Here is a 26,060-nt window from a genome sequence, read left to right as displayed (position 1 = left end):
TTGGGCCGTGGTAGGGCAGGCCTCGTACCTGTGCACCTGCGGCAGGTAACTTCAGCGGTTCAGAGTCTCTGCAATAAGAAGCCGGACTGTGTGTTGTTTTTCCACTGCAGATTGCTCTCATTGGTTGTTTTTCCATTGCAGGTTGCTCTCATTGGTTGTTTTTCCACCGCAGATCGCTCTGGTTGATTGTTTTCCACTCTAGATGGCCTTGCTCGTGTTACAGACTCAGAATGCCCTGGGGAGGGTTAATGAGGAGTGCCCCAAACCCCCCTCTCTCCTTATGTGCACGAGCCCCTCCCAAAAATGTGTCCTACAAGACCCACCCCCCAAAACCAGGGAGAGCTGTCCTGTACTGCTGCAGAGTGGGTGGGGCTTGGGCCTCAGGGTGAGTGGTTACACTGGGGGGAGTGGTGAGGTCCGGTGGGGGCGGGGTCTGGGGAAGGGGGTGTGGCCTCAGGGGGAGTGGTTACACTGTGGGGAGTGGTGAGGTCCGGTGGGGGCGGGGTCTGAGGAAGGGGGTGGGGGGTAAGGTCTGAGGGGGTAGGTGGGGGTGGGGTCTGAGGCGGGGGGTGGGGGGTAAGGTCTGAGGGGGTAGGTGGGGGTGGGGTCTCTCACTCTCTCTCTCTCCTACAGGAAGCTGTCCTCCACCAGGTCTTCCCCATCCAGCTGGTCCAGGACCTGGATGTCCTCCAGAGTCTCGGCCTCTCGGCGCAGCAGGGTGGAGCTGCTGGAGCCCGTCTCTATCGCACTCTCCTCCGACGTCTGAGAGCTGCAGAGACACACACAGTCACTGTCACACACTCACTCACACACACACACACACACAGTCACTGTCACACACTCACTCACACACACACACAGTCACTGGCACACACTCACACACACACACACAGTCACTGTCACACACTCACACACACACACAGTCACTGTCACACACTCACTCACACACACACAGTCACTGGCACACACTCACACACTCACACACACACACACAGTCACTGTCACACACTCACTCACACACACACAGTCACTGGCACACACTCACACACACACACACAGTCACTGTCACACACTCACTCACACACACACAGTCACTGGCACACACTCACACACTCACACACACACACAGTCACTGTCACACACTCACTCACACACACACAGTCACTGGCACACACTCACACACACACACACAGTCACTGGCACACACTCACACACACACACACAGTCACTGGCACACACACACACACACACACACACACAGTCACTGGCACACACTCACTCACACACACACACACAGTCACTGGCACACACTCACACACACACACACAGTCACTGGCACACACTCACACACTCACACACACACACAGAGCACACACACAGTCACTGGCACACACACACTCAAACTCACAGTTCACACTCACACACAGAGCACACACACACTCACACACACATACACGTACACTCACTGGCACACGCACTCACTGGCACACAGCAGGTATAGTGGGCGGGGCATAGTATAGTGGGCGGGGCATGGTGTAGTGGGCGGGGCACTACCTGTGGCGGTTCCTCTTGCCGTGCAGGTCCTCGGCCAGGGGGTCCAGGTCAGGCAGAGGGATGATGTAGCCGCTGTCGGAGCTGAGCCGCTGCTCGTCCAACCCACTCTCGCGCTCCTTGGCCTTGCCCTGGTTCTTATACGCGATGCCGATGTACGCATCATCCTCCACGCGCACGCGCGTCACTGCTGGGTGGTCACTCTTCAGGAAGTCCTGGTTTACCCGCTCATAGCTCTGAGTCACACAGACAGACATACAGACAGACACACACACAGACACACAAAAACAGGTTAGAATGCTATTCTGCACACACACTGGCACTCATACACACACTTACACACACACATAGACACACACATGCACACACACACACACACACACACACACAGGCACTGGAACACACACACACAAACACACACGCGCACACACACACACACACACACACACACACACAGGCACTGGAACATGTAATGAGTTCTGGCACATTCACAAGGAATGAAGCCCAATGTGGTGGAAAACGAAAACATTTAGCTGAACATGTTGGCTGTACATATTGTACTGAGAACAGCAAATGCAGTGCTTCAGGGACAGGTCAGAGGTCAAAGAATAGGGGTCATAGAGGGACTATCAGAGGTCGGGGTCACACACCTTTCTGTACTCAGAGGGCAGAAGAGAGGCCACAGTTTCACTCAGACTGTGGAAGGACGGCCTCTTCTCTGGCTCGCTGTTCCAGCACCGCATCATCACCTCATACCTGCAGCCAATCACAGACCACACTGTTAGCAGGGCAGCCAATCACAGACCACACTGTCAACAAGGCAGCCAATTAGAGACCACACTGTCAACAACAAGTGAAAGGCAGCATCCTGAATGAGCTTTCTGAATGAGTGTGTGTGGCTGTGTGTGTGTGTGTGTATGTATGTGTGAATGTGTGTGTGTGCCTGTGTGTATGTGTGTGAGGTGAGCAGAAGCATTCTGAATGAACTTCCTGAATGGCTGTGTGTGTGCGTGTGTGTGAGTGTGTGTGTGTGCGTGTGTGTGTGTGTATGTGTATGTGCGTATTTGTGTGAGTGTGTGTGTGTGTGTGTGTGTGTGTGGCTGTGTGTGTGTGTGTGTGTGGCTGTGTGTGGCTGTGTGTGTGTGCGTGTGTGTGTAATGTACTGGGCTGGGGGAACTCACACGTCACTGGTAGCGTGTTCTGGTCTGGCCATCCTATAGCCGCTCTTAATCTTGTTGTAGAAGCTGGAGTCCACCACCATTCCTGGGTATGGAGTTCCACCTTCAACAGCAAGCACACAGATCACACACTGAACAGAAGCACAGAGATCACACACTGAGCACAGGCAAGCACAGAGATCACACACTAAGCACAGGCAAGCACAAAGATCACACACTGAGCAGAAGCACAAAGTTCATACACTGAGCACAGGCAAGCACAGAGATCACACACTGAGCACAGGCAAGCAAGAGATCACACACTGAGCACAGGCAAGCACAGAGATCGCACACTGAGCAGAAGCACAGAGATCACACACTGAGCACAGGCAAGCACAGAGATCACACACTGAGCACAGGTAAGCACAGAGATCACACAGCACAAGCAACCACAGAGATCACACACTGAGCAGAAGCACAGAGATCACACACTGAGCACACGCAAGCACAGAGATCACACACTGAGCACAGGCAAGGACAGAGATCACACACTGAGCAGAGCAGGGAGTTCTGATAGGAAGTGGTGGTAGCAGCAGAAGCTGATGTTACAGGCTGCAATTAACAATATTTACACACCAAGTGAGAAGATCTCCCACAGCAGGATTCCATAGGACCAGACATCGCTCAGGGAGGTGTACAGGTTATCAAAGATGCTCTCTGGTGCCATCCACTTCACAGGCAGGAAGGTCTGCAGCAAGAGCGCACAGGATAATCATTCACAGAGAATAATCACTCAAATACATGACAATCACTCACAGACAGTATAATCACTCAAAACACACCGGGGGTAATCTCACACAGAACACAGGGGGTAATCTCACACAGAACACAGGGGGTAATCTCACACAGGACACGGGGGGTAATCTCACACAGGACACGGGGGGTAATCTCACACAGGACACGGGGTAATCTCACACAGAACACAGGGGGTAATCTCACACAGGACACGGGGGGTAATCTCACACAGGACACGGGGGGTAATCTCACACAGGACACGGGGGGTAATCTCACACAGGACACGGGGTAATCTCACACAGAACACCGGGGGTAATCTCACACAGGACACAGGGGGTAATCTTGAATAGAGCGTTTTGCATCTGGGTACAAACTTACACTGCCTTTAGAGACATAGTTGTTGTCATGCATGATGTCCCGTGCAAGGCCGAAGTCGCAGATTTTGACGATCTTTCCATGGGACAGCAGCACGTTCCTGGCAGCTAAATCCCGATGCACACACTGCAGACAGAGTAGAGAGAAAGGGGGGAAATCAGGCATAGGGCTGAAATGTGACAGAGAAAGCTTTGTGCACAGACAGCGGGGCGACAGACTGAACTGGCTGTGTAATTACAGACACCCCCCACATTACAGACACCCCCACACACCCTCTTATCTCACAACCCCTGATCTAGGGTGTCACATGACCCCGGCCTTGGATGTCTGGCCTGTTATTTCTCCCCTTAAAACAGAGAGTTGTGAGGCTGCCAACATTAATGTGGGTGAAAGCCCACAGTCCTGACACCCCCAGGGCTATTCCAGTCATACCACAGCTCCCACACTTCATCTCTTCATTATTACAGTCTTTATCAATGCTTTATGCCCTGTAACTCACACTGCAGACACACAGTCCCAAGCAAAGCATGCACGGTTTCTGCCAAAAATTAAAAACAGTAAAACCACAGTTCCAATTTCATTCTCTCAAAACACTTCACACACATTTAGGGTAATTAAAAAATTAAGCTTTATGGGTTTGTCATGAAATATATCTTTAAGGTCACATGGCTGTGAAACACAGACGGATGCATTGTGGTGTTAGTAGTTTTTCCACTTGCATATATTGTGGTTGGGGAAGACTAAAGAATTTCACAATGTGACCAATCCAACACATTCTGAGAAGCTGAAGACAATCATACAATGATATCTCAAGCTTGATATCAACTAACATAATTATCTAATGTACTTATGTACTGCTGTTATGGTACATTTGTTCTTTCTTTTTTGGAACCTGTTCTTATCCCAGATTTTTCTTTTCTCCCTGTGCTGTGAGTTCTGAAGCCATAATTTTAGGTTTTCACAGCAAAAACACTGAAACCCAGTTTGCAGGACAAGCCTGGCAGCCAAACCTGCATGTCCTTTAAATGGAGGAAATCAGGATGGAAACTGTAACTGAGATGGAGGAAATCAGAAGAGGAAACTGTAACTGAGATGGAGGAAATCAGGATGGGAAACTGTAACTGAGATGGAGGAAATCAGAACAGGAAACTGTAACTGAGATGGAGGAAATCAGAACAGGAAACTGTAACTGAGATGGAGGAAATCAGAACAGGAAACTGTAACTGAGATGGAGGAAATCAGGATGGGAAACTGTAACTGAGATGGAGGAAATCAGAACAGGAAACTGTAACTGAGATGGAGGAAATCAGGATGGGAAACTGTAACTGAGATGGAGGAAATCAGAACAGGAAACTGTAACTGAGATGGAGGAAATCAGGATGGGAAACTGTAACTGAGATGGAGGAAATCAGAACAGGAAACTGTAACTGAGATGGAGGAAATCAGGATGGGAAACTGTAACTGAGATGGAGGAAATCAGAACAGGAAACTGTAACTGAGATGGAGGAAATCAGGATGGGAAACTGTAACTGAGATGGAGGAAATCAGAACAGGAAACTGTAACTGAGATGGAGGAAATCAGGATGGGAAACTGTAACTGAGATGGAGGAAATCAGGATGGAAACTATAACTGAGATGGAGGAAATCAGAACAGGAAACTGTAACTGAGATGGAGGAAATCAGAACAAGAAACTGTAACTGAGATGGAGGAAATCAGGATGGGAAACTGTAACTGAGATGGAGGAAATCAGGACAGGAAACTGTAACTGAGATGGAGGAAATCAGGATGGAAGCTGTAACTGAGATGGAGGAAATCAGGATGGAAGCTGTAACTGAGATGGAGGAAATCAGGATGGAAGCTGTAACTGAGAAGTTGTTTCAGGATGAAGAGCATAGAGGGAGGCTCTGTCCGTGGCTGTGCAGCTGAAAGCTCCAATCCTACTGCATTACATGTTAACTAAAGTGTGCAAATGAATGAAGAGTGTGAAGAGAAGGCGGTGAAACTGCAGGGTTAGGGTTAGGATTAGGCTGACTCACGTTTTTGCAGGGTTAGGGTTAGGGTTAGGCTGACTCACGTTTTTGCAGGGTTAGGGTTAGGCTGACTCACGTTTTTGGAGGCCAGGAAGTCCATCCCACGCGCCACCTGGAAGGTGAAGCTGAGCAGGTCCATGGTGCTCAGCCCCTCTGTGACATCATCCGACAGCAGGCCACGCCCCTCGCTCCCTGTGGGGCATATGGTGCGTCAGTGTGGCGGCAGCTAAAGGACTGGCAGCAGTGACACTCACAGGAGTGTTCAGCAGTGTGTTTGTGGGAGGGGCTTACCGCTCAGGGCTTTGTTCTTGTGGGAGGGGCTTTCTGCTCAGGGCTTTGTTCTTGTGGGAGGAGCTTACTGCTCAGGGCTCTGTTCTTGTGGGAGGGGCTTACTGCTCAGGGCTCTGTTCTTGTGGGAGGGGCTTACTTCTCAGGGCTTTGTTCCTGTGGGAGGGGCTTACCGCTGAGTGTCTTGTTCTTGTGGGAGGGGCTTACCGCTCAGGGTCTTGTTCTTGTGGGAGGGGCTTACTTCTCAGGGCTTTGTTTTTGTGGGAGGGGCTTACTGCTCAGGGATTTGTTTTTGTGGGAGGGGTTTAGTGCTCAGGGCTTTGTTCCTGTGGGAGGGGCTTACCGCTGAGTGTCTTGTTCTTGTGGGAGGGGGGCCGGTCGTAGTTGAGGTCATGCACATGGGAGTACTTTGAAGCATCACTCATCTCCAGCATGGGGACGTACTGTGTGGCATCGGCCTGCTTCATGTCCATGTAATCGCCCTTACTCTCAAACGACAGGATCACATAGCTGCACACACACAGAAACACAGAGCTTACACACTGACTCTTACTCTCAAACGACACACACATAAATACACTTGCACAACCAAACAAAAACACACGCACACTTGTGCAGACACACACACATACACGCACACACACACTCGCACACACAGAAGGAGTTCACTCTCTGAATGCATTATCTGAAGGTGCAGTGTTGTTTGGGGGATTGATTTATGAATAATGCAGCCATTATGCAGGATGGGGATTGATTTATGAATAATGTAGTCATTATGCAGGATGAGGAAACAGTTTTATGTGTCCTGCTCCTATTTCCCAAAACAGACTGCCTTCAATTAACAGGAAGAACAGTGTGATCAAATCAGAGAGAAAGCTGAGACCACAGTCTCCAACACATCAGCCCCTGATCCAATTAAACCCCATAGAGGCCCGAGACAAGGAGCTATGCAGGGAGAGTGTGTGTGTGTGTGTGTGTGAGTGAGTGTGTGTGTGCGTGTGTGTGAGTGAGTGTGTGTGTGTGTGAGTGAGTGTGTGTGTGTGTGTGTGTGAGCGAGTGTGTGTGTGTGTGTGTGTGTGTGTGTATGTTTGTGTGTGAGTGAGTGTGTGTGTGCGTGTGTGTGAGTGAGTGTGTGTGTGTGTGTGTGTGTGTGAGCGAGTGTGTGGGTGTGTGTGCGTGTGTGAGTGAGTGAGTGTGTGTGTGTGTGTGTGTGTGTGTGTGTGTGTGTGAGTGAGTGTGTGTGTGTGTGTGAGTGAGTGTGTGGGTGTGTGTGAGTGAGTGTGTGTGTGTATGTTTGTGTGTTTCTGGGTGTGTACAAGGTATATGTGTGTGTGTCTACGAGTGTGTATATGTGTGTGTGTGTGTGTGCAGTTAGGTGTGTAAGGCTGCAGGTGTGTCAGGCTACAGGTGTGTCAGGCTGCAGGTGTGTCAGACTGCAGGTGTGTCAGGTTGTAGGTGTGTCAGGCTGCAGGTGCGTGCAGGTAGATGTGTGCAGACCTGCGGCTGCTCTGGTCTGCAGGGTCCAGGCCGAAGATGTCCAGGTCTTTCTTGGCTTTCTCTGGGTGTCGGCTCAGGAAGCTCTCCCTGTTCTTGTGCAGGTAGTTCACCAGGTCGCCATGGAGACAGTACTCTGTGATGATGTAGATCGGCCCTGCAGAGCAACGAGATAGAAGATGACATCATCAGATAAGGCTGCAGTGATTTCAGGATGCACTGGTTTTGCAGTGTGTGCACATGGGTGAGGGGTGCAGTGATTTAGGTGTGCAGGTGCGTACCTGACTTGGTGCATGCGCCCAGCAGGTTGACGATGTTCAGGTGGGGTCCCAGGTGAGTCATTATCTTCAGCTCAGACATGAGGGCCTGTTTCTCACTGGAGCGTGCCGTCGCTAAGGGAGACACACCTCAGTCAATAACGCGCTTACCGAAGAATAACACGCTAACCTGAGAATAACATGCTAACCTGAGAATAACACACTTACCTGAGAATAACACACTAACCTGAAAATAACACACTTACCTGAGAATAACACGCTAACCTGAAAATAACATGCTAGCCTGAGAATAACACACTTACCTGAGAATAACACGCTAACCTGAGAATAACACACTTACCTGAGAATAACACGCTAACCTGAAAATAACACACTTACCTGAGAATAACACGCTAACCTGACAATAACATGCTAACCTGAGAATAACACACTTACCTGAGAATAACACACTAACCTGAGAATAACACACTTACCTGAGAATAACACGCTAACCTGAGAATAACACACTTACCTGAGAATAATACGCTTACCTGAGAATAACACACTAACCTGAAAATAACACACTTACCTGAGAATAACACGCTAACCTGAGAATAACACGCTAACCTGAGAATAACACACTTATCTGAGATAATCTCTGCCTTCAATCACATAAACATCACCACAGATTTTTAGGTAATAAAATTCTCCAAACGTGTGAAAACAACATGGACAACACAGTGAAGTAACTGTTAGCTGTTATTGAGGGCAAGCTTCAGCATCTTATCACGCTGTAAGTCCTTAAAGGGGAAAACTTAGGCTTCAGCATCTTATCACACTGTTAGTCCTTAAAGGGGAAAACTCAGGCTTCAGCATCTCATCACGCTGTCAGTCCTTAAAGGGGAAAACTCAGGCTTCAGCATCTCATCACGCTGTCAGTCCTTAAAGGGGAAAACTCAGGCTTCAGCATCTCATCACGCTGTCAGTCCTTAAAGGGGAAAACTCAGGCTTCAGCATCTCATCACGCTGTCAGTCCTTAAAGGGGAAAACTCACGCTTCAGCATCTTCACAGCGACCTTCATGACAGGCTGGGAGCGGCTGAGGCCATACGCCGTCCCCTCCACCACCTTCCCAAATGCACCAGAGCCCAGAACACGACCTGAGGGACACATGGCACATTAGCACGATGGCACGTTATGTTCTCAGCATATTACCACGATGGTACTTTACCTTCGTAGCATATTAGCACAATAGCACATCAGGTGCTTAGCACATTAGCACGATTGGACATTACCTTCTTAGTACATTAGCATGATAATGCATTACGTTATTAGCACATTACGCATGATAGCACATTATCATAGCTCAGGATAACAGGAGTTATGTGTGTGTGAGTGAGCGCGTGTGTATGTGTGTGTGTGTGTGTGTGTGTGCGTGTGTGTGCGTGTGTGTATGTGTGTGTGTGTGCGTGCGTGCGTATGTGTGCATGTGCATGTGAGTATGGGGGGGGCTCACCCAGAACCAGTCCATCACGGGGGAACTCCCAGCGGGAGTCGTAAGGGAGCTGCATGGGGTCCACATAGATGTATTCATGACCATCCGGACTGATGGACTCAATCACCCGCCATCGGATCTCATACCGGGGCTTCTACAAAACATCATACAAACATGAATGAGTGATGAGCAGAATGAATGAGTGATGTACAGAGTGAACGAGTGATGGGGAGAGTGAATGAGTGATGTACAGAGTGAATGAGTGATGGGAGGTGATTGGCTGATCAGCAGTCAGTACCTGCTTCCAGATAATGACGAGGATGATGAGGGAGATGATGACGATGACTAGTAGAACCAGAACTGCAGCTGCGACGGTCAACTCCGACTGCAAGGCTGAGCAGGACAAACCCAGAACCACATGAATACAACACAGTCTGAACACAGTCTGCACACAAACACAGCCTGAACACAGTCTGAAGAAAACACAGCCTAAACACAAACACAGTCTGAACAAAACACAGCCTGAACATAGCCTGAACACAAACACAGCCTGAACACAGTCTGAACACAAACACAGCCTGAACAAAACACAGTCTGAACACAGTCTGAACAAAACACAGTCTGAATGCAAACACAATCTGAACACAGTCTGAACAAAACACAGTCTGAACACAGTCTGAACAAAACAAAGTCTGAACACAGCCTGAACAGGTATATAGTCTGAATGCCAACACAGACTGAACACAGTATGAACACAAACACAGTCTCAACACAGTCTCAACACAAACACAGCCTGAACATAAACACAGTCTCAACACAAACCATAGTCATCTTGTCTATTGCAATGATGTGCACAGATTTCATCTGTCAGCTGTGACTATCTGTAATCACTCACCACCATTATCCATAACCACTCAGGAGCATTACCCATTACTCTTCAGCACCATTACCTATAACTCCTCTGCACCATTACCCATAACCCCCAGAACCATTACCCATAATCCCATACCACCATTACCCATAACGCTTCAGCACCATTACCCATAACTCCTCTGCACCATTACCCATAACCACTTAGCACCATTACCCATAACCCTTCAGCAACATTACCTTTAATTCTGCAGTACCATTACCCATATCTTCACAGCATCATTACCCAAAACTCCTCCACATCATTGCCCATAACCCTTCAGCACCATATCCATAACCCCACAGCACTATTCCTCATAATCCCACAGCACCATTACCCAAAATCCCACAGCACTATTACTCATAATCCCAGAGCACCATTACCCATAATCCCACAGCACTATTCCCTATAATCCCACAGCACTATTACTCCTAATCCCACAGTACAATTACCCATAATCCCACAGAACCATTACCCATAATCCCACAGCACCATTACCCCTAATCCCACAGCACCATTACCCACAATCCCAGAGCACCATTACCCATAATCCCACAGTACTATTACCCATAATCCCTCAGCACTCACCATTTGACACCAGCTTGACCTCCCTGCTGACTGCCGCCAGCTCATTCCGGGCCAGGCAGCGCACGGATAGCGTGGAGTCCAGCTTGGCGAAGAACACCTGGCTCTCCAGGTTGTTGTCCTCATTGATGTGCGTCTCCACTGTGATGTCACTGGAGTTTACAGGTAGGGGGATCCACTGGGAGGAGTCATTAGCACACCTGGGGAGGCAGTAAAACTCATGTCATTCAGTGCTTGTGTGTGTGCTAATGTAAGTGTGTAAGTGTGAGAGAGAGAGCGAAAGTGTGTGTGTATATGACAGTACTCACTGTTTGATGTTGCTGCAGGTGAACCACTCTACCTCTGGGGTGGGCAGGCCCCTTGCGATACAGACCACCGACTGTCCGGTGGCCGAGCCATGATGCAAATCCATCAGATCCACGATCGCCACGGGAACTACACACACACAGAAAACAGGTAAACTCTACCACTGCAGAAATACACACACACACACAGAAAAACAGGTCAACTCTACCACTGTAGAACTACACACACACACACACACACACACACACAGATGGCACATACATGCATACACTGCCTCACCTTTTACTTGCAGAGTGAAGTTGAAACTCTGTGATTGGTTCCCGTTATCCACTCGGATGGTGTAGTTGCCACTGTCCTCTTCTTTGGCTCGAATCAATCTGAGAATGCTACGATACCTGCAAACCGAATCACCCAAATTCAGCAAGAACTCATCCAATACCCCACCATGGTACCTGCAGACAAAATCACCCAAATTCAGCAAGAACTCACCCAATACCCCACTACGGTACCTGCAGACTAAATCACCTAAATTCAGCAAGAACTCACCTAATACCCCACCATGGTACCTGCAGAACAAATCACCCAAATTCAGCAAGAACTCACCCAATACCCCACTACGGTACCTGCAGACTAAATCACCTAAATTCAGCAAGAACTCACCCAATACCCCACCATGGTATCTGCAGACCAAATCACCCAATTTCAGCAAGAACTCACCCAGAACCTCACAGTGATGCCTGTAAACCCAGTTCACTTGAAATCACCAGAAACCACTGAAACTATTCATTCATGGACGTGAGACCCGTCAGTGTTGAATAGGCGGAGCAGCTGACCTTGCTTCAGTGATTGGCTGGAGGCTGCTGGTGATCTCAGCGCTGATGTCACTGAGTGCAGCCCCGTCCTTTAACCAGGTGACCTGGGGGGCGGGGAAAGCGTCGACCATGACGGTGAACTCCTTGACCTCGTCGAGCTCGGCAAACTGTGAGCATACGAACAGGGGGTCCAAGGAGACGAACGGCCGGGCTGGGGGGGGGAGTCAGACATGAGTATGAGCGTTGTACAGCTGGGGGGGGGGGGGTCAGACATGAGTATGAGTGTTCTACAGCTGGGGGGGGGAGTCAGACATGAGTATGAGCGTTGTACAGCTGGGGGGGGGGGGGGGGGGGGCAGTCACACATGAGTATGAGCGTTGTACAGCTGGGGGGGGGGGGGGAGTCAGACATGAGTATGAGCGTTGTACCGCTGGGGGGGGAGTCACACATGAGTATGAGCGTTGTACCGCTGGGGGGGGGGAGTCAGACATGAGTATGAGCGTTGTACCGCTGGGGGGGGGGGGCGAGTCACACATGAGTATGAGCGTTGTACAGCTGGGGGGGGGAGTCAGACATGAGTATGAGCGTTGTACCGCTGGGGGGGGAGTCACACATGAGTATGAGCGTTGTACAGCTGGGGGGGGGGAGTCACACATGAGTATGAGCGTTGTACCGCTGGGGGGGAGTCAGACATGAGTATGAGCGTTGTACCGCTGGGGGGGAGTCACACATGATCATGAGCGTTTTAGGGCAGGGGGCGGGGTTGTGGGCAGGGCTGGGACAGGGGGCGGAGTCATGGGCAGGACTCACCATACACAGTGATGGTCATCTCCCTGGTCAGGCTGTCACTGCTCATGATGTCATTGATGGAGCAGGCGTACAGGCCGCTGTCCTTCGTGGAGGCCTGTGGGATGGTGAGCGTGTAGCGGATCTCCTGCTCCTTCTTATTCTCCCGCACAGTCTTCACTCCTCGCTGGGCCTGTGCCATCGCCACAGCAACACAGTGTTTACACACAACTACAACATAAACACCCACATCTTTACAACACACACTACTTACACACCACTGCACCATAAACACCCACATCTTTACAACACACACTACTTACACACAACTGCACCATAAACACCCACATCTTTACAGCATGAACTACTTACACACAACTGCACCATAAACATCCACATCTTTACAGCTTACACTATTTACACACAACTGCACACAATATACCATTTACACACACACACAACTGCACGCAATATACCATTTACACACACACACAACTGCACACAATATACCATTTACACACATCTGTGTACTTCATGCTGTGTACACACATTTATACAATGCTCATAATTCATACACACAAATATATATTCCATGTAATAATGTATAAGTATAAGTATGGGGCTTGTAGAGTCCATGTAAAGCTGTGCTTATGGGGGCTGACTGAGCAGATTCTGAAGAGGTCACGAGTGCAGAACAGCCTCACTCTTCACACCCTGTGTCCAGAGGATCCAGTAGCAACCTGACTGTTTACAGGGACCTCACCATCTTTCCTGGGTACTTCCAGTGGTCCTCCAGCATCTCACTGCCATGTGCCACACACGTCACCACCAGACTCTCCCCTACTAACAGCGCCGCCCTGGGGGCTTGGAGGTCCACCTGCAGCCCCGACGAGCCTCCTGAGGACAGGGTGGACAGGAAGTGAAATATGAGAGCAAGAAGTTCAGTGTAAGAGCAAGAAGTTATATGTAAGAGCAGGAAGTTATATGTAAAAGCAGGAAGTTATATGTAAGAGCAAGAAGTTAAATGTAAGAGCAGGAAGTTCAAAGTAAGGGCAGGAAGTTAAAGGTAAAAACAGGAAGTTAAAGATAAGAGCAGGAAGTTAAATGTAAGAGCAGACTCTCAGGGAGAAGAGAGGACCACCCCCTCACCTGCCCCTGCAGTCTCACCTGTCCAGCCGTGGACAATGTACTCCTCGCTCAGGTGCTCCTGCCCGTTGATGGAAGCCCTGCAGACGTAGGTGCCGGAGGGGAAGAGGCCGATGGCTCCGCGCTTGCTGTCATACTGGCAGGGCACGGGTCTCTGCGTGTCAGCGTTGATCAGGGTCACGTTGGCACTGGGGTCTGTGACGCGGCACTGGATCTCCACCTCCTCGTGATTGGTCAGAACGTGGTTGGCAAACGGAACCATTGAAGGGACAAATGGAACATTGGGGTCTGGGGGGTGGGGGAGGGGCCTCATGTTAAATGGCTCTTCACAGTAACCATGTAAAGAGCATAGTTTACTTTCTGAGACTGTACACGCACGCACACATACACACGCACACACACACACACTCACACACACACACACACAAACAAGCTCACACACTCACACTCACACTCACACACACATACACACGCACACACACACTCACACTCACACACTCAGACACACACACACACAAACAAGCTCACACTCACACACTCACAGACACACACACACACACACAGGTACCTGGTACATAGATGTAGATGGAGCTCTCCTCCAGGTCCTGCTCCGTCATGTTCCCGTTGGCATAGTAACAGGTGTAGAAGCCGGTGTGGGCGGCTGTGGCGTTCTCCACGGTGACAGGCGTGACGAACAGGCCGCTGTTGTCCTCCACTGTCCCCTCCCACAGGGCGGGGTCCTGCAGGAGGGGGGTTTCCCACACCACCTCTGCCTCCCCCCTGCAGGTCAGCCGGAAGGAGGAGTGCAGGGCCACCACCATGTCCTCCTCATGGGGCAAGATCTCCGGGGACAACAAGGACTGCAGCGTCTGACTGTGAGCTAAAACACACACACACGTTATAAACACACACACACGCATGTTATAAACACACACACACACGTTATAAATATACACACACGCATGTTATAAACACACACACACGTTATAAACATACACACACGCGCATGTTATAAACACACACACACGTTATAAACATACACACACGCATGTTATAAACACACACACACGTTATAAATATACACACACGCATGTTATAAACACACACACATTATAAACATTCACACACATGTTATAAACACCCATACACGCATGTTATAAACACACACACACACGCATTACACAAACATGTTACACACACGCATTACACACACACTACACAAATATTATACCCAGACATGCACTATACAAACATGATATCAGGATTATCACAGCCAGCTATATACAAATTATTTTGTTAAATCAAATATCAAATCAATCTAAAGAGGCAAGCAATATTCAAAATGTCTTAATTGTATGAATTAATTGTATCTCTTTCTATTCTTAGAATGTATTTAGAGCTGCTTGTAATAAACATTACTTTTGCATTAAGGTGTGATTTTGTTTCTGTTTGTTTCTTTAAATGCCGGTGTTGCGCCGTTTTTCGAACCCGTCGCAGATATCGGCTCCCCTTCACCTGAAAGCGCACGTAGTTTCACGTGCACGTTCACATGAATGGGAGCCGGAAATGGCGGAACATCCGCTACTGTCGCGTTTGAAAGCTTTGAAGCGGGCTACACCAAAGAAATGGAAGGCAATTTACAAGAAGTGTACAACAAAATGAACTAAGCGATTCACACGGTATGTTCACGAACTTATCATTTGAACCGTTTGTTAACCAGCTGTTAGCTGTTAGTTAAGTTTAATGTTAGCGAACGTTGAAGTACCACTGGCTGTTCGCATTTTAATCTGATTGACGGCGTCACTGCTCGGTTTTATATAGCTTCATTCTTTCGGCTTTCCCATAGCCTAGCCTACTTGGGACTTCAGTTAGACAACGTCCTAAAGCATGAACAGCATATACTATAGTTTTCCCCACACATAAAACGTTGAAAACGATAGTTGAGATACAGAATGTAAGCTTGCTAGATAAGTTAGGTAATAATAATGCTGCCTAATACTGTGGTCGCGAGACTTGATTCATTGCGCTTTCAACGTAAATAACGTTAAAGCTCAGTTTCAAAAAGGCATCAGCCTGTTGCAAGCTAGTGTTCATTTTCTACCGCTGCAAAAGTTGTCGACCTTTTGTTTGTTCTTGAACAATGAGAGATTTCCTTTCTGTAATAATTGGACTAAAATATTTGTTTGATTATAAAATGTCTAAAGTTGAGGGAAGAAAGTTAAGTGTGTTATTCCCCCCCCCCCCCCCTCATCTATCCTAGGCAGAATAATCATGCAAAATGAAAAAAAAAAAAACAGGAAAGGATTATATATTTTTTTAATGGGATAATTTGAATTGAATCCACCTGTACTGGGCCAACAGCGGCCGGTAACCCAGTAGGGGTGGTGCACAATTGGCTCGGCGTCATCCAAGGGATAAATGGGAAGCATGCAGTTGCAGACCCCCTGTTAGCACACACGCACACGCACACATGCACACACGCACTCTCTCTTTCTTACTCTTGACTCTCAGGAGGAAGGAGATTTGGGTAGGCGGGCTGCTGTCGCTGGATGCGATGACGCTGTAATTCCCGCTGTCGTCCTCTGTGGGGCGTGTGAGAGTCAGAGTGCTCTGGTACCTGTGAGCAGGGGGTCAGGAGAGGCTGTCACTCACACTCCCAGGAGGCGGGGCTAATTAAACGATCAAATCACACTCCCAGGAAGGAAGTTTACTGTTTAATTGACCGATTGTACCTTGTCCCCCCGATGTGTCTGGTTTTGCTGAACACCGCCTGGTTGCTGTTGTCGATGACGACGGCGTCCCTCAGCCAATGGACTGTGGGTGCTGGATGCGCATCGATGAACACGCTCAGCTCCTTCTCCTCCTGCAGGTGAGCAAACTCCACCGCTGCCAGTCTGTGCTCCACCGCCAGCCTGGCCCTCTCCGCTACACACAAACAGCACAGAGAGATCACACAGGGACCCAAACACCAGCCTCAACACCGACCCAAACACCGACCTCAGCACCGACCGCTACAATGACATCAACCTCGGCACCGACCGCTACAATGACTTCAACACCGACCCAAACACCTGCCTCAACACCGACCGCTACAATGACCTCAACATCGACCCAAACACCAGCCTCAACACCGACCTCAACACCGACTGCTACAATGACCTCAACACCAAGCCAAACACCAACCTCAGCACCGACCGCTACAATGACATCAACACCGACCCAAACACCGACCTCGGCACCGACCGCTACAATGACTTCAACACCGACCCAAACACCTGCCTCAACACCGACCGCTACAATGACCTCAACATCGACCCAAACACCAGCCTCAACACCGACCTCAACACCGACTGCTACAATGACCTCAACACCAAGCCAAACACCAGCCTCAACACCGACCCAAACACCGACCTCAGCACCGACCGCTACAATGACATCAACACCGACCCAAACACCGACCTCGGCACCGACCGCTACAATGACTTCAACACCGACCCAAACACCTGCCTCAACACCGACCGCTACAATGACCTCAACATCGACCCAAACACCAGCCTCAACACCGACCTCAACACCGACTGCTACAATGACCTCAACACCATGCCAAACACCAGCCTCAACACTGACTTCAACACCGACCGACCGCTACAATGACCTCAAATCCAACCTCAATACCGACAGCTACACTGACCTCAACACCAACGACTACAATGACCTCAACACCAACCTCAATACCAATAGCTACAATAACCGCAACACCAGCCTCCACACTGACCACCACACCGACCGCTACACTGGCTGCAACACCGACCTCAACACCAGCCCCAATACTGACCTCAACACCGACCTGAATACCAACCGCTACAGGAGATAGAGGGGGTGGGCTTTGTGGGTTGGGGGATTCTTATTGGACGTACGGTGGACGCTGATAGTGACGGTCTCGCTGCGGGTCTCAGCTGTCAGCCTACTGGTGACAGAGCACTGGTACTCTCCCCCATCCTGCAGAGAGGCCTTCTGCACACTCAGAGTGTACAGAGCATGCTCCTGCGTCAGCTGCTCAAACTGCTCCACCTGCAGGAGACACACAGCATTACACACACACACACACACAGCATTACAGTATCACACACACACACACACACACAGCATTACACACACAACACTCTTACAGCATTACAGTATCACACACACACAGCATTACACACACACACACATACACACACAGCATTACAGTATCACACACACACAGCATTACACATACACACACACAACACTCTTACAGCATTACAGTATCACACACACACAGCATTACACACACACACAGCATTACAGTATCACACACACACAGCATTACACACACACATACACACACACAGCATTACAGTATCTCACACACACACACACAGCATTACACACACACACAGCATTACAGTATCACACACACACAGCATTACACACACACACACACACACACACACACAGCATTACACATACACACACACAACACTCTTACAGCATTACAGTATCACACACACACAGCATCACACACACACAGCATTACACACACACACACACACACACACACACACAGAATTACACACACACAGCATTACAGTGTCACACACACACAGCATTACACACAGACATACACACACACAGCATTACAGTATCACACACACACACAGCATTACACACACAGCATTGCAGTATCACACACACAGCATTACAGTATCACACACAGCATTACACACACACTCTCACACACACACAGCATTACAGTATCACACACACACAGCATTACACACACAACACTCACACAGCATTACAGTATCACACACACACACAGCATTACACACACACACAACACTCACACAGCATTACAGTATTACACAGCATTACACACACACACACAGCATTACACACGCACGCACGCGCACACACACACAAACAGACAGACAGACAGAGACACACACAGACAGAGACACACACACACACACAGGCAGATGTGTGTAAATCTGTTTTAAAGTGACAGACTCCTGGGAATGCCATTCTCTTCCCGTCTGGAAAACAGCTTACTGAGATTCCACAGTAAACCAGACATGTGTCACATTGTTCTTTGGAATTCCTACATACGCACACACATGCACACAGGCACACACACACACACTCACATATGCACACACACATTGTTGAACAGAAGCAGTCAATGACCTTTACCTTTCTGTAATTTTCTTTTGACGTGTTTGCAGTTATTTTAAATGTTTTTCTTCATAAAAAAGCAGGTGTGTGTTTTACTTTCCCTTATATGACTATGGCATCCTACTACTGGAAACAAATGTGATATGTGAAAACACACAGTTTGAATTTATAATTATAATAATAATAATAATAATAATAATAATAATGACACCAGCCTGTAAGCAGACGTGGTTTATTAAGAGCCTGCCCTCCTGCCTCTATCGAAACGGTGGGATCGAACAGAGAGTTAATTTCCCGCACACTAAAACCGCTTTATAGCACAAACGACCAACCACATCGCAGGAGCCACGAGCACCATATCTGAGAATAACAGCAGTGGCTCTCTGTCGCCCCCGTGTGGCTGATCTATGTGTCGCGTGAGATAAAGAGCCTTGCCTGTTTGCCGGAGTGCAGCCAGCGTTGGTCGTAAATGGAGCTGGCCGGCGCCACGCACGTGATGTTGAAGGGCTCTCCTTCCCGCAGAGACACGCGACTGGCTCGCAATTCCACATGGAAGTCGGTGTTCTCTGGACGGGGCAGGACGACACGACGGGGACAGGTCTTAAAGTAGAACTAAATTAACCATCACAAACTTCCAAACAGCTGCGTTTAAAGCAAACCCGACACCGCTACCACGAACTTAGGAACGGAATTCTGTGTCTCAACTACAGGTTCGTTCCACACCAACACTAATAATAATAATAATCAGGCACGTGCAAATGGGGTGGCTCCAGGTGCCCAAGCGCCTGCCCCTTTTGCCCCCTTGATAAAATAAAAAAATAAAAATAACTTACTATTATTGTTACTGGCATTCATTTTCAGTTATTTTAGTAAACTAATATGTAAAGTAACTGGGTGTCATGAAACTGTTTTTCTAGGTTGGTGTGGCATTTTCCCTCTTTGAGCACCTGCCCCTCAAATCATCTCTACACGGCCCTGATGATGGTGGTGATGATGATAATAATAATAATAATAATAATAATAATAATAATAACCCATACCTCTGTTGTCCCCTACGATATATTTGATGCTGTAGCTTTTCGCGCCGTTTGCAGTGGTTTCACACATGTAGGGCCCGGTCGGGAAGTCACCGATGAAGCCCATCTTGCTGTCGTACAGCCCGGGAAGCTCAGCTCCAGTGTCCGCGCGCCTCAAGACCACGTGTGACGCCGGGTCGGTTACACGACACGGAATGACCATGGAGTCCGTGATCACGTGGTTGTTATACGGGGTCTCGGGAACGAAGGGCACTTGTGGATCTGAGCCAATGCAGCCAAAACAAATAATCAATCTGTGATCAATCTGTAATCAATCAGTAATCAATACGCTGCAGAACACTGCCGAGGTTTGGTTATAATCTCCACTGGCATAATTAAATTGAATGTCTGCGCCATTGCAGCCCTGATGCCAGTGGCAGTATATTTGGGCTCACTAGCTCACTAATGATTATTAATAGTCATGTTTTTCGCAGTAAAACCAAGACGTCGCAGGCCGCTTACCTGGAACAAATATGTATATATCTGCTACCTCCTCCTCTGCGTCGCCTCCAGGGTTGCTGTAGTTGCAGGTGAAGAACCCGGTATTTTGCGCAGTTGCGTTCTGGATGGAAAGCGTTGCGGTGAGAAAGCCAGGCTCGTTGAGGACCTTGTGCGGCTGCGGCCCGGTCCATTCCACAGCTCTCTTCCCGGTGCAGCTAATATTGAACTGAGAGTGCAGCTGCAGTACAAAGTCATTCTGATTAGACACGATTTTTGGAGGAGAGGAAGTTACCGTTTGGAAACCTGCAAGGAGAAAAAAAGATTTATTTTCGACAACAAAAAAGTTATGGGGAACTATACAAGCACACAAACACACACACACATATACACATATACTCGCGGTACCTGATAGCATCCCGAGCAGTAGAATCTCAACAGCCAGGTATGTCCTCAAAGCATCCATGATGTTGGACGTCAAGTTACCCTGCTGTGAAGGAAAAAATATATATTTATTATAAATTGGTTTTTTGGTAATTAAAGTAAAGCTTAGGCTAATATCGTCCCAGTGGTATCTGGTAAAGACAGAGTAACGGAGGAAATCCGCGCTTCCTCTGAGCTTCTCCGTCTCTGTTCGCCCACGCGCAACGGGCTGTCTCGGGCCAGCAGTGGAGAGCTCACGGAGCCAGCGCCTGAATCTAGGGAGATTTCATTTTTAAATAGAACTTAATCACAAAAGAAAATAGACCTAAATGAAGCTATTACGCAGTTAAATAGGTTATGTAATAAATATATTAATAACATTTTTTGCATATCAGTACAAGAATTGAATTGCTTTTAAATTAGCCGGGTGATTATAAAATAATATAGTTCGTAATTCATTTTCTTTCATGGAAGATTTTTGACAGCAGGCAGTGTGGATGTAGGCTGTATAAAACTGCGAAAAATTATTTTATTTATTTAGGTCATACGTCGTATCCCTTTACCTTCTATTCCTGCAAATTATCTGGCAAACCAGCGTAACCGTTAAAATATGTTTGATGAATCAGATATCGCATACTTGCAGTATGAAAGATAAATAGGGATAACTTAAAAGTTAAACGGTACCCCATAATCCTCGTGCACATAACGTATCCAAATGTACTCTGTTCGTAGTGAGATGTATGTGTGTTCGTATGAGCAAGTATCTCCCCGAGGTCATACCATCTAAGATGGTTACATGTTAGCCTATATATTAGACCTGGTATGTTTTCTAGTACTATTTTACACCTCGCTGTTAACCGCGGCTCTGTGTATAAGGCAAAGGTCAAGTTCTGGGAAAACGTTGCTTAACAGAAACCATTCGTGCTAAATATATTAGGATACGGTTACTCCCCACGCTCCATCACTGAAAGAGAACTTCCATTAGGTTGATAACCAGGAAAATAATCGTTTGATGGCTTCAAACAGCAGATGAAAGCAGAAAATGTAAACGACCGCTACCAGCGCTGTATCTCAACGGGACGCTTGAAAAATGCGCATATGGGGTGCTGGTTTACAATGCGGATTTATTATATTGTGTATAACCAACTCATAATACTTTGCTCAACAAAACAGATGATGATGCAACAGTTGCTCAAACCAAACGACAAACTCAGACTCTTATACGAAAACGAAATTATACAATGAACAAAAAAGGGGTATCCTCAACTGGCGGATACATAAACTTGGACGGGGTTGAATTAACTGTGTAACGCGAAGTCTGCGAATGGCTGGAGATCAGGATTTAGTTACAGACCTCAAGAGGGCGACACAGTATGCGTTTTCGTAAGGACCAGTTAAACGTCCACATTATTGTACTGGGAAAATTTTACAGTGTTTGGATTGTAGGCCTAAATAAAAACGTATCGTGTAACGGTTCTGTTTTGCTTAGAAGAAATGATATTTCGGTGTTTTCGCGTGGATTCTAATAACTTTGGAACTCACTTGAAAATGGGTGACGGTACGTTTGAAAATCGGTTCAATATATTTTATTAAGCTTATTTTATTAAGCTTATTTTCACATTTACCCGGGCTTTAGTTTACTTTTTTTCATAAGTGATCATTTAAAAACGTTTCAGAAATTTTAAAACGTTTCAGAAAACGGTTAAACTTCGTTGACCACGTACTTGAATACACGTACTGACTGAAAAAACAGGGGTAGAGTGAAGCTGAGATTTATAAGTCGTTAGTTTGACCAAAAGAGTGTTTTCAATCAAGAGCCGGACAGGGCAGCTCCGCGGGGCGCGCGCAGGACAGGCAGTATCTGAGAGTGTTTTATCAGTCTGGCGCGGGGCTCTCTGATGTCCAGGGACCTGGAATCTATCAGCGCAGCAGTGGAGACGCCACTCAGGGGAGCCGCGCGCTCCACGCAGCTACAGCAACAGCAACGCACAGGGCGCGCGCAACATTGGGTCCCTGTTCATTGTTCTTTTGGTTCTTAATTCTAGTGCTGCACGCATGCCCGTGCAACGTTGCGAAACGCGCTGTGCTCAAGAAGTACGGATGCAATACGACTTCATTAGCCTTTTATATTGGCTGTTGTGATTAATCCTGCAATAGCTGGGTTTCTTTTTCCAAGTATCCGACACCACTTCACCCCCTCCACCCACTATCTGCTGTTTTAAATATTGGACCTAAACCATGTTTTAAAACGGAAAAAAGATAAAACAGTCCCGCATATGGCTGAACCAGCCGAAACTTGTTCATCTCCATTCTGCAGTCCGTTTGCACCAGTCCACTCATGTTCGGACTAAATAGACTAATTGCCCCTGGGGTGTCGAGACTGTAATTAAAGCGCCATTTCTTTGTTGCCATTCGGGATGTTGCACTGGCGTGGGAACTCGTGCGTGGGATCCATTTAAAATGACATCCCTGTAATCCGCTTTGACAATGTCAAGCGTGCGGTTTACAGTTATTATTTCATCTAGCGTTTTTGTTGCAGTCTCTCCCTCTCGCGCTCAGTTGCTTCGGCGCTGCGCGCTCTGCGTCCACCTCAGCGCGAGGGACAACTGAGGGAAGAACACTTCAACTCCACCGCTTTCCACACAATTTAAGCATAAAATTAAGTCTCACGTGCGAAGAATCAATTTGCATGGGAGCACAGCGGTGGGAATGAGCTAAAGATAGAGTGGAATATCTTTAGGGTAAGGGCTATCAGGGAAAACATTCAGGCGTACAGGACGAAAAGAGGGAGCTAATTTATTGGGAAATTTTTACATGTTTGTGACCTGAATGCCCGGAAAATAAGTAATACACATATTGTATAACCTGCTATTTTTTTTGGCTGCAAACTGTATAGTCTGTTCCCGTTCCTATTCCGAACCGTATGCTTGAACTCCACGCGGCAGCAGGAAACTGTAAAATACTGAGCAATTCAGTTCATAACGCTTGTGATTTCTGCAATTTTCTGAATGTACTGGGACTTTTCAGCTCTTCGCACCCCCACCCTAACCCAAACGCTTTCTAACACTCCTCAAAGGGTCACCAGTAAACTCCCACACCCAAACCCCCACCAAAAAAGTGTTATTAGAAGCAGTTTTCAGGTATGCCTTGAATCTCAACCTTTTATAGATTTATAAAATGCAGTTTTTTAATATAAAAACGAGGGGGGAGGGGAATATAAATGCTTCGCCGTCTGGTACCGATTCAACCCGCAAATCCCAATGGGGACGTGGCCAGCTCCGTCCGTAATCCTCAGACTCGTAATGAAAACCCTTCACACGTCCAGTTTAAAATGTCCCATTAAATGCCCGGACAGCATCCCTGACTCGGACCGCAGCCCCCCGAAGTCCCCTCCCGCTGAGAGACGGGACCAGGCGGCCTCTTTTATCTCCGCGTCTGGAGGTGCGACCATCTGTAGCGCAGAAATTAGTCTGTACTCCGGGAGGGTTCGGGCTGCGCTCGGAAACTCTCCGCGCTTTAAAGAAATCCGTGTTTTCCTGATGAATATTAGGCAGAAAGAAAGCTACTGCATCCCGTCTAACCTCCGAAAACCGCGCAGAACAACCCAGACCCTCCCAAACGAGTACAGGAACAGTAACAGTAACAGAGTGATTTACCACTGACTGTGCGATGTCAAAAGGGAAAAAGACCAATTCCGGTGAAATTTTTGCCTATTCCACAAATTTCAAACAAATCCTCAAATTGACTTTTTTCTTACAATATGCCATTGCAATGAATGCAGTGGTTTGTTACCAACCACGAAATGCACTAACCTGGCTGTCAGGTATGGATATCTTTCCAATTTGCGAATGCAACACCTTTGAATTCCTTTGGATGGTTTTTCTTAATTTAAAAAAGCACAAGAAGAATTTAAAAAGTATATCTCACGCGCCTCTCTTCCCTGGAAAAAATATCCACGGTTTCTTGCAGCTGTAATCCACCGAGCTGAGTTAAACCATATGCGCTGGTCCGTCCGCGTCCCGGCTGCGCTGCGTAATGCGCTTCAAGCACACTGACTTGTAATTGATTCAATGTAGCAGTTCATCCTTCCCCCAAAACTAATCATCTGCCTTAAAGTAAATAACTATCCGGAAATGAAGCCCCCTCCCTCCTGGACTGCCTTTTAAAATAAGAGTCCTGGTTTCTCCAGCGGGACAAAGAGGAGTCAGATTTCGCCTAGCTGTGCAATCGAGAAGGAGGCGCCTAACAGACCCCGAAAGGGTTAAAAAGCCATATGTTTTTTGGAGCGTCAGTCCTTTTAGGCTAAGCATTCCGCCCAGCCGTTGGAAGTTAAGCAACTCGCGGTTGATAGCGAACTCATTCAGCATGTTTTACACATCGAAACTTTTTTTCATTTAATTGTGTCAAAAAGTTACATTTCTTTTTTTTCTTTGGGGGGGGGGGGGGGGGGGGGGGTGGTCGAGGTGGGTTATGAATTGATAACTTCATTTTGTGAATATTTATATTAGGTTACTAAATGTAAAAAAAAAAAAAAAACACGCATATTCATTACAGAATTAAGGCACGATATGCTGCAGTTATTTATTTCCTTACTTGTTTGTTTGTTTTGTTGTTTACTTACGAATATATGACCGCTAATAGCCATGCAGTAAGTTTCAAGTTGCATGGCATGTGTCATCCACGCAGCACTGTACACCACGGCAGGGATCCTCGTCGTTTTTTCGCCTGCGTTTTTAACGCTCGTGACAGGGGGCGCTCTAACACCGTGTAAGCACGCCCCCGCGAGCGCAGCGCCAACTTGGCCCAACAAAACTTTAACAAGGAAAGAGAAAAAGGAGAAAACACAAACATGCAGTTGGGCGCGTGCTCTCCTCTCAGCTCCGTTAAAACTGTGGACATTTTCGAGCGGGTCTGAAGATGAGAACTCCCCGTCCCAG

The 26,060-nt window shown here is 47.8% G+C and overlaps 1 protein-coding gene across 4 annotated transcripts; it reads right to left on the bottom strand.

The window, feature by feature from the left end:
• Positions 1–575: 575 nt before the first annotated feature.
• On the bottom strand, positions 576–25,222 carry pdgfra (platelet-derived growth factor receptor, alpha polypeptide). 4 transcript variants are annotated; one of them, XM_035414610.1, is made up of 29 exons: positions 24,936–25,222; positions 21,109–21,190; positions 20,725–21,006; positions 20,227–20,484; positions 19,622–19,752; positions 17,905–18,058; positions 16,720–16,912; positions 16,486–16,604; positions 14,556–14,867; positions 14,009–14,275; positions 13,605–13,738; positions 12,866–13,034; positions 12,077–12,266; positions 11,523–11,638; positions 11,246–11,372; positions 10,941–11,137; positions 9,741–9,835; positions 9,464–9,596; positions 9,003–9,107; positions 7,973–8,083; positions 7,695–7,848; positions 6,541–6,707; positions 5,986–6,101; positions 3,882–4,004; positions 3,345–3,456; positions 2,733–2,832; positions 2,202–2,307; positions 1,555–1,787; positions 576–769 (listed from the first exon to the last, which is right to left on the bottom strand). In XM_035414610.1, the coding sequence occupies exons 2-29, from the start codon at positions 21,164–21,166 to the stop codon at positions 628–630; spliced, it is 4,404 nt and encodes a 1,467-aa protein (XP_035270501.1). In that variant the 5' UTR covers positions 21,167–21,190; positions 24,936–25,222; the 3' UTR covers positions 576–627. The 4 variants fall into 4 exon arrangements, with proteins under 4 accessions (XP_035270501.1, XP_035270499.1, XP_035270500.1 ...); XM_035414608.1 differs by having other exon boundaries at positions 628–769; positions 25,055–25,222; XM_035414609.1 differs by having other exon boundaries at positions 628–769; positions 21,109–21,187; positions 25,055–25,222.
• Between the last annotated feature and the right edge of the window lie 838 nt (positions 25,223–26,060).

Source organism: Anguilla anguilla, chromosome 4 (assembly GCF_013347855.1).
Source record: "Anguilla anguilla isolate fAngAng1 chromosome 4, fAngAng1.pri, whole genome shotgun sequence".
In the NCBI taxonomy this organism is placed as follows: domain Eukaryota; kingdom Metazoa; phylum Chordata; class Actinopteri; order Anguilliformes; family Anguillidae; genus Anguilla; species Anguilla anguilla.
Note: the sequence above shows the minus strand (reverse complement) of the source record. Positions and strands in the feature narration are given on the sequence as shown.

Bases quoted from the DNA above. Each gene is read 5' to 3' on its own strand.
- pdgfra (XM_035414610.1), bottom strand. From the start codon at position 21,166: ATGGATGCTTTGAGGACATACCTGGCTGTTGAGATTCTACTGCTCGGG. The intron at 18,059-19,621 runs GCAAGGCTCTTT...TGTCTCCTGCAG, and splicing joins GGCTGCACTCCGGCAAACAG to GTGGAGCAGTTTGAGCAGCT. The intron at 11,639-12,076 runs GTCAGCTGCTCC...TTCGGTTTGCAG, and splicing joins CAGCCAATCACTGAAGCAAG to GTATCGTAGCATTCTCAGAT.